Source organism: Malurus melanocephalus, unplaced genomic scaffold (assembly GCF_030028575.1).
Source record: "Malurus melanocephalus ecotype Western Australia unplaced genomic scaffold, MMel_1.1 scaffold_155, whole genome shotgun sequence".
NCBI classification, from domain to species: Eukaryota; Metazoa; Chordata; class Aves; order Passeriformes; family Maluridae; genus Malurus; species Malurus melanocephalus.
This window is the reverse complement of record NW_026623387.1, coordinates 101841-114684: the sequence shown is the minus strand read 5'-3', so window position 1 is coordinate 114684 and position 12844 is coordinate 101841. Positions and strand designations below refer to the sequence as shown.

Here is a 12844-nt window from a genome sequence, read left to right as displayed (position 1 = left end):
GCTCTGAGGAGACCTTAGAGTGGCCATCTAAAGGGGCCTACAAGAGAGCTGGGGACAAACTTTTTAGCAGAGCCTGTTGCAATAGAACAAGGGTAATGGGTTTAAACTGAAATAGGTTGAKTCAGATTGCCTGTAGCAGCATTTTTACTGTGTGAGTGGTGAAACACTGCAGCAGGTTGTCAATAGACGTGGTAGATGCCCCATCCCTGGGAACATCCAGCGATAGATTGTATGGGGCTCTGAGCAACYTGACTTAGTTGAAGATGTCCCTGATCATTGTAGRGGGATTGGACTYAGATGACCTTTAAAGGGCCCTTTCAATCCAAACTATTCCACAACTCTCCAGGAAAGTCTCAGTAGAACATTTTACGATGGCATGTAGTGACAGGACAAGGGGCAATGGCTTTAAACTGAAGGAGAGTCGTTCAGATGAGGTATCACAAAGACATTCTTTACTGTGAAGGTGGTGAGATACTGGAACAGGTTACCTGGAAAAGTCATGGATGCCCTRTCCCTGGAAGTGTTCAGGGCCAGKGTGAATGGGGCCTTAAGCAAACTKGTCTAATGGAATGTGTCCCTGCCATGTGCCATATAGGGGTTGGAAATCTTTAAGGTCCCTTCCAATCCAAACTGTTCTATGATTTCTGTTTTCCTATGATAATATACTGATGATCTGCTAACACTGAACTGAGTAGCTGAACACCCCTGAAATGTTCATAACTCTGTTTTCCCTGAACAGGCAAGTCTTTCTGAAATTCACAGCAATATGTGGGTTAGAAATGGTCTACAAATTAAAGGCCAGGCTATGACTTACGTGCAGTCTCATTTCTGCAATTCAATGATTGATCCTGACATTTATCTGCTGCAAGTAAGTTACGTTTTCTGAGAAGCCAAGCCAAAATTATTTACAACAAAGTATTGAATATAATTAATTTAATAAAATTAATTTACTCTTTTTCTACAGGTCTGTGCCTCTAGGCTAGACCCAGATTATTTTATTTCATCTGTTTTTGAAAGGTAGGACTTAAAAGATGAATACTCTTGTTCAATGTCATGCTAGCCGTCGTCTAATTTTTAGCGTGTAATAGAAAAATTGTGCATCTGATACATATCAAACCTTCAGTGGTACAACTCGGCCTAGCCAAACCACATTACCTAAGGGCTCTACTGAAACAAATAACTTTTGATTAGAAACAGCATTGGCTTTTGATTTACAGTGGAGTAGTAAAGCTTCAGATATTTGTTTTCTGAGCATCTTTAGGGCTTTTAAGTTTCATACACATTCATGTGCTGGGATATTCTGTCCTAAAGTAGATAAATAGAGCTGCAATAGTAAGAGACGCAGGACGTTTGCTTTTCTGGAAAGAAAAATCAGAGTTTGAAAACTGATTAATATGCATTAGTCTTTATATATTGATAAATATAAGGTGCTTTCATRTGGAGTGAATATCACTATAGCACATTCCATAGATAGTTAAATAAAACCCAAAATTTAAAAAAGAGAGGCTTTTCATCTGGGCTTTTGTATTGCATTTTAGGTTGTTGTGAGTGCTATCCTGAGTTTATCAGTACATTTCACATTGGTGTTTCAATGTTGGAGAATGATGTTTCTGACTTTACTGTTTGCTGTGCAGATTTAAGGTGGTGGATCTGTTAACGATGGCATCACAGCATCAAAATACTGTTCTTGACTCAGAGCACGAAAGGTCCATGCTGGAAGGAGCCTTAACCTTTTTGGTCCTTTTGTTGAGTCTTCGTTTACATTTAGGTAAGAGTCACTGCTTTAGGAATACTGGTATGTATATRATATTATTACACCTTCATTTATATTCAGCACATGATAGCTGCCTTAAAGCTGTTTACCCATATAGTAACTTAAGCACTCAACACTTGGTTTCATCTSTGCCAGTAACTGAATTCTAATCCCCTATGAATTAGAAATAGACATAATGCATAGAAATGCAGAAAAATGGCTTTAATGGAAGTGGGTGATTTGTGTAGGTGATCACATGAAGTTTATGTGTCTTTTTCAGAAAGACAGCAGTTTGAGTTTGTACTTGTATTTTCTGGTTGAAATTGTGCCTTTCATAACATTTGCACAACCCCRTTTTTCTCCTGTATTTTTATAGCACTGTATCATTTCTTAATTTGTATCTTGTTTGACATGCTTTTAACGTCAAATGAAAACTGAATGTGTGTTTTAAAATGGTGCTATTTTAACATCTTTTTACACTTCATTGTCCTAGGCATGACAGATGATGAGATCCTCAGAGCGGAGATGGTAGCCCAACTCTGTATGAATGACAGGACACACAGTTCATTATTGGATCTCATATCCTTGGAATATATTAGCTAATGTGCATGACTGAGAATGACAGGTGACTGAATAGTGCAGCTTGAACAACGTTTTTGTAGCTTACATTATTGAACTGTGTGAAGGTGTGTTTGCATATACTTGCTAGCAAAAGCATTTGTTCCAATTTTGGTTTTTCTTAAATATAATACTTTTTAATAATTTACATTAGTTTTGATACAAAATACCATACCGGTCTTTTTATTATTTTTCTAACACTGCAGAAGTCTTTTGGGTGTGAGGTAAAACGTGTGTTGTATTGGCTTTTGCTATCAGTATCTGAAAATGCAAATAATAGCACTTCCAAATATTGCTTTGACATTAGAGTGAAGTGCATGTGTTATGGGGAGCAGAATAACAAACTCTACGTTGAAGTCCCTCTGCACAGACATACAGTTCATGTCCCTGGACAGCTGACTACAAATACAAGGTTTTACTGCTGTCACTCTTAGGCTGTGTGAGCAAATTAAATAGCTGGTTGTGGTTGCATAAAGAGCTTGCAATCCAGGGGTAGGCATTGAACAAAAATACTAAGAAAATGAAGATGGTAAAGGAAGAGATTGAAAGTAACAAATACATAATAAGAATTAATAATTAGTATGATATGATGTAGTAACCCAGTCACTTAAGTATGTAAAATAAGTGATTACTTAAAACAATTCACTTAASTGAATGACTTAGCTATGTAAAATAAGTGAATCATTTATATAAGTAATCTCTTACCACTAAGCAGAAGCTTATTTACTTGTAAGTGCTGCTTGTGTTTTAGGGTAAAGTCTGTAGGTCAGTTAGGTATTACTACCAGAAGGAGAACAATCCAAAAAGAACTATCCCAGATGCAGAATTACTTACTATGTTTATGGATCCTGAACTATTTGCTTGCTTTTTCTGCACTTAGCTGTAAATGCAAAATAATCTTCCCAAGAAGAGAGGTAAAGTGTTTGCAAATAAAGGCAATTCCAGAAACTACATACACCACAGATAATAGGTTTTATTTCTCATTAAGTGCTAATGTCTTGAGCCAAGCATGAAGTAAGTCTTGCTTTAAAATGTTTAATGTCCTAGCTAGAAGAGGTAGATTCTCTTTAGTRTTAGTTACTGTTCCTAGCAGTGAGAGCATACAGACCTCTTGTGGTAAGCATGGAGCACTGCTGAGATGTGGTCTGAAATGACTGAAAATGTCAAGAGGGGAGTGAAATGCTATGTCCTGCAACTAAGTTAACTTTGCTTTCCTTAACACAAACATTACATTCCAGAAAACCCCAATCCTAAAAGTGGTATTATTCCAGGGAGCTTAAGCTTTGAATCAGTCCTRTCATCAGTTGCTGACTTTAAAGCCCCTGTTTTTGAACCTGGAGGTTCCATGCAGCAAGGGATGTATACACCTAAAGGTATGTTAGTCAGTGTTTTCTTGTGTTGTACTCATTGGTGAGATGCCTGACCAGACTTTGTTTGGTTTTGTTTTAGTGATCTCTTCCTTAAAAACCCGAAACTGAAATGCAACCCACCAGTGTTGAAAACCCCACCACATCCTCCCCACGAAAAAGCCAAACATACCACCACCACCAAAATCCACAAAACTTGTTTGACGTTTTCATTATTGTCTATTGCTTATATGTAAGAGCATTGCTAAAGACTATCAATAGTCTTTAGTGAATTGGTTTTGATCTAGAGTGAAAATGARCTTCTCATATTGATCAGGTACCCTCAAAAAGCAAAGGAAAATGGAGAATGAAAAAATCTTATTTGTATTTTACTGATTTGCACACTTAATTATTTTAAGACTAATTTATGTAAATTGTTTTACATAAATCTGATGTATATATAGTAGAGTTTAAAACTGTTTACACTAGTGAAATGTCAATTGCAATGATACTTTCTTTGAACTTTTCCACCTTTTGATTAATGAAGATATTGTGATACATAATTGCTTTATATTGCTTAACCATAGTGGTATCCTATAACACTTTTTGATGTCAGTAGAGAGGGTCTAGAAAAAAGTTCAGGCCTTGACTTGTTACAGAATATWGCTCTATAATTCTCCAGTGCATACAGTGCAAAAATACGAGTTTCTTTCCCTGACCAGCTTGTCATCTAAATTCAACTCAGCACAGCATTGGTATATCAAAGGAGAGAAAGAAATTAAGAACTCAGTGTTCCATTAGTGTTTCCTGTCACTGAGCAGATAAGTCTGTAGAAATCTGAAATGCTCCATGTGCTCTGATTGTGCTTGAGGCTAATGCAAAGCTGAAGAGGGATTAACTCCTTCCTCCCCCACGTAGTTCCCTTGAGAACTGGGAAGGTTAGAGTCTGACCATTTTGTATAATCTTTTGTGGATTTTTTTGGGGGGAAGAGGTGATGGGCACTAATATTGTAATAACTTGTKTGCCAGTTTTTGTATTGGAGGATTCATGTGTCAGTAAAGCTTTTTTATACAAATGAACAACTAGTGAAGTAATTCCATGAAGCCAGAGTTTTGGGAATTGATTCATTAGTTCCTTGATRTATAATTAGGCAGCTTAACATCTATKTGTCTAAAATAAGTTTATTTTTRTGTAATGTGAACTGCATTTCCTTATGTCTAGTTTCTGGAGCTTATGACATGCTGGTCTTTTTCATAACACAGTGTGAAGAAAAAAGAGATCAGATTATGCTTTCTTAAATCATAACAATTCATATTTAAGAAATCTAATGCTAGATTACAATGTCTGGAGGCTTTTTGTATCTAGATTTTTTTTTTTTACTTAGGTAAACAATTTATTCCAGAGGTAAACTGTGTTAAGTATCTCATCTATAGCCATGAATATTGAAGTGATTTGTAACACTATTCAGAYTGCCTTTTTCTTAAAGTAATAAAAGCTGAAAAATCTTCTGCAGGAATAAAAGCTGACATAGCTTTCTTTACCTTTTAAGTGTTCATATTCTCTGTAAGACTACATAGATTCACRAACCCTTTGCTTTTAATAATTGTAGTTCGTGGCCAGTCACAACAAAGCAAGTCATGATCCAATCCATTCCCTCTAATCCTCTATTCCCTTGTTTCCCTAAATTTGAGGGGGCTGGAATCTACTTTATGTTTGCAGATCCCTAAATTTTGCTTCGATTAGCAATCATTTAAAAAAAACAAAGCCATCCCAAACCAACTTCCAAAACCAATGTCTTTCTACACTCTGTATTTTGTGTGCTGAAGATGAGCTGTGTGTGCATTTCCACCATACAGTGTATGGTTCACTCAGTCCTTTTTTCTCATTATGCATWAGCAGCCCAAGCAAGCTTGATGTGTGTTTCAGATTGCAGTACTAAATTCTGTCCAGAATTTTTCTTCTTTTWTTTCACAAGCTAAATTTAATCATATTTCATACATAATGGAACCTTTACGAAGTGTTCTCTCTCAGCAGTCTGTGAGGATATCTGTAGAGCTGTTAATCTTAGCATGGGTTAATATATAGAGCAGAGACCGCTACATAGGAGTAGAGATGCATGTCTTCCTGCCTGGGGAAAATTAATCTCAGGAGTGTGGTAAMGCTGCTTATTTCTGGCTCTGGAAACTTTGAAGAATGTTGTAAGCCCCTGTGTTGTGTTACGCCTGCTGGTGGAGCTAAAATTCTGTATCCACTGGGTTTCTTCCTCGTTTTGAGGTCATTGAATCTTGCCTTCATTTTTTTTGTGTTGWGAGAGCTAAACACTTCAAAACAATTAATGGAATTGATGACTTCATTTGGCTTTAGATTGGAACATAGTTGTTTTTTAATAACTTGTAAATAGGAAAAAAAAGGCAGTTAAATGAGATATTTTTACACACTGTTTAGACTTTTCTATGTGTGATTGCTYAAAAGCTGATCTGGATGTCACTTTAGAGCTACTAAATTAAATAGATATAAATAAGATTTTAATGCTCAAATAATGCATGGATATTAGTTATGAAACAAAGGCATATTTGTAAAGRATTGATCAGAAATATTTGATACAAAGCTTGACCATTTTTGATACTGAACACAAAATTATGTTGTAGCAATTTTGTTCACTACACTCAAAGTATTATCTACTGATTACTGCTTCAAAGTCTGTATTTCTTACTTTCAAGAGGGATATCATGTACCAAGTGAAAAATAATGTCAACCTTTTCTTACATGTACTTGAAAATGAAAAAGAGCAAAACAAGATGCATACAGAAAAGATGTTTTGGGGGTTGCTTAATAGTGTGTTATTTTTTTTTGTTTTGAAACCAATTACAATTTCACAAAAAGCATTTTCCTATTTTGATAAATATTGGCAATTATTAATATACAAAGTATTATTAGTAAGAATTATTATAAATTGCTCTAGTTTGATGGAGAAAAWGATATAATAGAAGTGACATAATTAAAGCTAGTTAAGAAGAAAACTGGAATGAGCGGTAAGGTCTTTAAAGAGAATGTTAACATGCGATTTCTTTTGAACCACAGCTGAAGTTTGGGATAAGGAATTTGACCCTGTCATGGTGATACTTCGAACAGTTTACCGTAGAGATGTRCAGTCTGCAATGGACAGATACACAGCATTGTAAGTTGGATCATTTTTAGAAATGCAACATCTTATTGTTGCTCATTTCCACTACAGTCTTTTTGTTTTCACTACCTGGTGACACTAAATTTACAAGCAATATCAGGGTATGTGGGTTATTTTAATTTGTTACTCTTCCATAAATGTTTAAAAATACATCTGAAGGGCTGCATAAAATGTAGTGAATGTCATCACAGATATCACAACCAAAGATAGTTTTTAAAAATCAGTTACAGCTTATTTGAAGGAGTCTTACYTATTTTTATTCATTTTACTCTTAGGTACACAAAGCAAAATTTATCTRTAGCAGTGGCAGAAGTCTACATTATTGCAGTGTTTAAAAGTACTTTCAACATTTAACATTTGTTTCAACAGTTTAAAGCAAAGTGGCAAATTCCCTGGAAACCCGTGGCCTCCTTACAAGAAGAGAACACCACTACACCCAAGTTACAGAGGTCTCATAAAGCTTTTGCACTGTAAAACCCTGCACATYGTGCTTTTCACACTTCTTTACAAGGTAGAGTCATGATTCTCATTAAGTGCATTGGTTTACTTCCATGTTTTTACAAATGTTCTTAGCAGTATGATTTTTTTAAAGTTTATTTGGAGTAGTCAGGTTCAATTTTATATAATGGTTTTGGTTGTATTTTTTAAGTCTACAATGAGGTTTTTTCCTACCACTTTGATTATTTCATGAACGATTATTTCGTRTATACACGCACTAAGTCAGTACCCAAGTGTGTGAATGATCCTGTTCTACTTTAAGCAAAGAGCTGCTGTTCAGATTGTTCTTCCATGATGGTTTTACGGAGCACAGTGCCGTGAGTGGTGTTCTTGGGCTCCTATTACAGAATGTGAAGGCACCAGCAGTGCGTGTTTAAAGATGCATAACTTTGATGGCTTTAGATCCTCAACGTCAAAGAAGTCTCATAAGTGCAATTGTTTCTAACATCACTTCCAAAATATATTCTGGCTTTTGATAATGTTATAGCAATTGTTTTTCAGGGCTAATTGGTGCCTATAAGTTATGTTTGGTTTCATCTTTGGCTGCTGTCTTTAAGAGCAGCCCATCATTTTTGAAAAGTCCATTAACCAGAAAGTGGACTTTGACTCTGTCTTTCTAAGTACAAAGTGTTTTCAAAGTAGTGTACTACAGAGGCAGGTGAGGGACTATAAAAAGTGGTTTTGTTTGAGTAGTGTTTTTTCTGGGCAGACTTTTCCTTTTGTGCTCTTTTAAGCTCTCCCAGCTTACCTGAAACTCGTATTTTGYTTCACTGTTAAATTTCTGTTCAATAGAAAATACCTGTTGTAWGACAGGAAGGCTGGTGAAGGAAGGGAGTGCTTGGGACTATGTAGARGATCAAATAATTTTTGACATGGAAGAAAAAATGGAGAATATAGAGAAGGAATGAATCATCTTYTACTGTCTTGTTGGGGGGTCTTTGGCCACTTTTTCTCTTTGTCCATTAAGAATCTTCAAAGGCTTAAATCTTTAGAATCTTAACCATTATTGGATGGCAGTTTTAGCTGGAATGCCAAATACTTTTCCACCAGATTTATGGATGGTGGAAAATACATAGTGGTTGGTTCTGTGGGTTGGCTTAAATAATGTCTGCTCTGTTTGTGAAATGCTGCCAATTTATGCTGGCCTTTATTGTATCTTTTGGCTTTTGCAACTTCCTATGGAAGAAGAGTGGATTATATCTGGTGATGTTACTTTTCAGAATCACTGGTCAATATGACTTGATTCCGACTGGTACAATTGCGCATGCTCTTCATATTAACATAATRCCAAGTTCCCTTTTTGATTAAATCAAACTCTTGTCATCTCAGATTTGATTGGGTTTCATTWAGTCAGCTGCTCTACTGTTTTTTAGAAAAGCTTTTTTAAAGAACTTATTCTCTCTGATGGTCCTAGTGGCTTTAATCTACTTAGAAAATTCATCCATTCAAAACCAAATCATATTTAAAATTTTACTAGGCTACACTCTAAAAATACTAACTTGTATAGTAACCTGTCTACAATGACATTTTAAACATTTTTCACCTACTATTTTTGGTAACTTGCATTTTTTTGCCATTTTCTTTCCTTTGATTCAGAATGTTCTCAAGAGRAAAGTTGTCCTGGTTTTTAATTTTAGCAGTACTGGTTCTTCCCCTCAATGCATTGAAAGCTGTGTCAGAAGAAAGATATGGCCATTTATTAATTTAAAGATAAGGTCATTTATTATTTGTAACTAAAAAAGATTATGTGAAGGTGGTTGTGAACTAAATTAATGTTAACCCTTATGGTGTTCCCAGTTATGTTGACACCACTTATAGGACTAGGGCCTTGGGAGGCCTTTTGGTGACTGACCACAGGAAAAGGGGAGAGAGGCTGGGGGCTCTTTGAATGGAACTGGCAGGAGTGGTGTCTATGAAACTTCATCTGCCACTCTGGTGTTAAAGTAAATCACAGCTTGAGCTAGTTACAACTTTAAGGGACAAATTTGTTTGATTGGAAAGATGTAAAATTAAATTTTTCTTTTGTGGTGATCATCAAAGGTTATGTTTTTTCTAAATTTTAAATCAATTTTTAGTCAAATTTTAAAAAAGCAAAACAAAACAACTCCCACAAAAACTGAAGCRTCTAAAATGTGTTATGCAGAACACTCTTTTTAAGGGTTAGATGTACTGAAGCCTTAATCTTCTATGAYGTGATATTCTCTTTTGCTACCTAGATATTGATGGATCATCAGAATTTATCAGAGCATGTGCTTTGCATGGTTTTATATTTGATTGAGCTGGGGCTGGAAAATTCTCCTGAACAAGAATCAGATGAAGAGGTAAGAATAAATACCAACTTTTCTTCAAAATTCAAATTCATTGTTTAATGATTCAACATACTTTRAAATTAGATTTTACCATAGGAGTTAGAATAAAGAGTCTTTATTTACTTTTATAGGGAACAATATAAGTAATAAAAATATAAGTATATAAAGTATATAAGGTTCTAAATCTTCTAAAATATGTGATTTAATCCGAATTTTAATTCTACTTTTGATGACATTTGAATATAAAGGGCCATTATTTTTGTGATTCCAGATTCCCTTATATTACCATAGTTTTTGTAACTGATCAACACTGCTTTTCGATTAAGAGTTGCTACATTTTTTTTGCAGAGATTGACTTCCGTGTAGTTCTGACTTTTTGTATTAATCTTAGATTGCACAGCTTTGGATTACTCTCTGGAGTTCCTTTCACTTCTRCTAGCTAGCATTAATGGCTGTATTTGATTATATTCAAATAAATTATTTASACTCGTGTACTTAACATGTAAATTTTATGAGAGTTATATTAGCTTTGTTGAGGTATATAATGTTCAGCATACTCTTCCTATCTCATGGAGGTATTATGGCCTTTGTAATACAGTTACAAAAGCAACACAAATKGTTTTACTACATCACAGAAAGTATACTAGAGTTTTCTTAATTGTTTTAGGAATCTGCAGGTGGACAAGAGCGCTGCCATGATAGTTGGTTTCCAGGTAGTAACTTGGTTTCTAACATGCGTCACTTCATTAACTACGTCCGAGTAAGAGTACCAGAAACTGCTCCTGAGGTGAAGAGAGAACCACCTGCAAGTACAAGTTCTGACGGTTTAGCTTCATCACAAGTAAGTAGATAYAAATGCTAGATTTTCTAGGCTAATTTAGGTTATTGCCTGTGTTGGCATTTTTTTAAGTTTTGTTACCGTTTTCATGAATTTCCTAGGATATTTTKTAGAAGTTATTTCAAATGATACTTCCTTCCAAATGATGTATTTAATGACTTTTTTTGTCCTCAATCTACCAGAGTTCAAGGCGGAAGAGCCTCCAGAGAGAGGTAGATGTGTGTGCAGTTTGTTCTCCTAAGCGATTAACTAGCAACATGGCTTTAATTGTGCTCACATTAACATTCCGTGGAATCTTCTAATTTTCCTGAATTTCCTTAATTCATATTGCAAGGACTGATGCTTTTCTCATGTTCTTGATCRTAATCTGAAGTAGTAGGCTTTAAAGCAATAAAATGCCTTTACATTTTTAATAAGGATTTGTGAATGAAAACTTTTTATGGAATATAAATGTCATCAATAGCTTACTGCTTGAGCTTTGTGTTTAGACCTGTTTGGTTTTGCCAAGATACTACTAACATATAATAATGTAGAATAGYCTTAGCTTTCTTGAGTCTAGGTAACTTTAACCTTACATTGAAATTGCATTTGAAATATTAAAGAGCAATTTTTTGTTGTTGTTTTTGTACRTATCAAAGGAATGTGTAAATGGTGGGATCCTGAAAGACTGATAGGTGGTAGATGCTATAACGTTTGTGTCAGTGTTGCTTTTATATCTATAATGTACAGTACTTCAGATAACTGTGAGCCAGATTAGTGAAATACAATTGGTATTTCTTTTGTGTGTTCATGTCAGAAAAACAGACAAATTCTAAAAGTAGGGAGATGACATGAAATAGATTAAAACAAACAAAGTAGGTGAGATGGTTTTCAGAATCCCATTTTTATATTTGATGTCTGAAGTATTTGATATCTGTTAATTGCCCAGCCTTCTTAGAAGAGGGTAAGATGTTAGTGTGCTGAATTTCAGTTAGTGTGTTCAAAACATTGAAAAAATCTTTTTCTGCTGGGGATTTGGTATATGGATCCTTAGTTTGGTACTGCAAGCAAGAGTAGTGTAAGATAGAGAGATCTAAATAGRCTCTGTCATTAATGAAGCTGCACTCATATGCTCATGTGCCCTGGATAGCAAGTTCTGCTGGCAAATGGGAGTTTGTGGCTTCTGGATCTTAGCTAGTGAATCCACACAAAATGAGCAATGCCCATGGGCATGTGTGGCCTCACCTGGATTCACCTGTGTGACATTTTGAGTTACATTGTGCAACAGTGCTCAGCACAMTTGAATAAAGGCATTTAAATGACATAAAGATATTGAAATTATTACTATTGTAAAAAAACTAAGGAAATATTAGTTGGATAACAGAATTGTAAGTTAGAGTAAAACCAGTTGTTAATTGTTTTGGTATGGATGGTTTTCATGTAGTACTTGGCTTTTTATGCACTCACATATAAGAGACTTGTATAAAAGTACGATATGTAGGTTTAGTATTTCACTATCCTAATTTTCAGTAGATTTTGGGAGCAGAGAAGAATCTCTAAAAAAAAGAATCTCTTTCATGCTTTTCTTCCTAGCTTCAAATATTTTTCATAGTTTTAGAAATGTATGTTGTTYATACTTGTATTTTTGCAAACCATTCATGATAATTTTTTTCCCAAGAACTCAGGGACAGCTCAAGTGTTCAGTTTGGTCGCRGAACGCAGAAAGAAATTTCAGGAGATCATCAATCGGAACACCAGCGAGGCAAATCAGGTGGTTCGGCCCAAAACGTCGATGAAATGGTCGGCACCCGGTGCAACTCCACAGTTAACCACAGCCATTCTAGAAGTCAAGGAAAGCATACTGTCTTTGCTGATTAAATTGCATCACAAACTCTCAGGAAAACAAAACTCTTATTATCCCCCGTGGCTGGATGATGTGGATCTTTTAATCCACCCAGAAATTCCAAGATACTCTCACGGAGATGGAATGACAGCAGTAGAAAGAATTTTACTGAAAGCTGCTATACAGAGCAGATTGAACAAACGTATAATTGAAGAGATATGCAGGAAGGTGACACCTCCTGTACCGCCAAAAAAGATTAGTTCTGCAGAGAAGAAAACTTTGGATAAAGAAGAAAGGTAATATTAATTACAAAATGAAGGGGCAGTAAAAGGACAGTGTATGTTGTGCATCTGTTGATTGATCTTTAGTTTTTTGTGTTAATTACTTACTAAAAGAATAAATCTTAATTCTACAGTTTTCTTTATCTGGTTTGAATATACATGATTTACATGGGTACTGAGGAAGAATCTGCACC

The 12844-nt window shown here is 35.2% G+C and overlaps 1 protein-coding gene across 4 annotated transcripts in view; it reads left to right on the top strand.

Moving 5' to 3' along the window:
• Positions 1-12844, top strand: part of UBR3 (ubiquitin protein ligase E3 component n-recognin 3) — a 100790-nt gene that overhangs the window by 34023 nt on the left and 53923 nt on the right. For all 4 annotated transcript variants that reach the window (XM_057371689.1, XM_057371688.1, XM_057371687.1 and 1 more), the window contains 10 exons: positions 740-868; positions 965-1017; positions 1635-1768; positions 2247-2334; positions 3605-3744; positions 6800-6896; positions 7272-7413; positions 9617-9721; positions 10377-10550; positions 12205-12665. In XM_057371689.1, the coding sequence (XP_057227672.1) occupies positions 740-868; positions 965-1017; positions 1635-1768; positions 2247-2334; positions 3605-3744; positions 6800-6896; positions 7272-7413; positions 9617-9721; positions 10377-10550; positions 12205-12665 (1523 nt within the window). The remainder of the gene's footprint in view (positions 1-739; positions 869-964; positions 1018-1634; positions 1769-2246; positions 2335-3604; positions 3745-6799; positions 6897-7271; positions 7414-9616; positions 9722-10376; positions 10551-12204; positions 12666-12844) is intronic.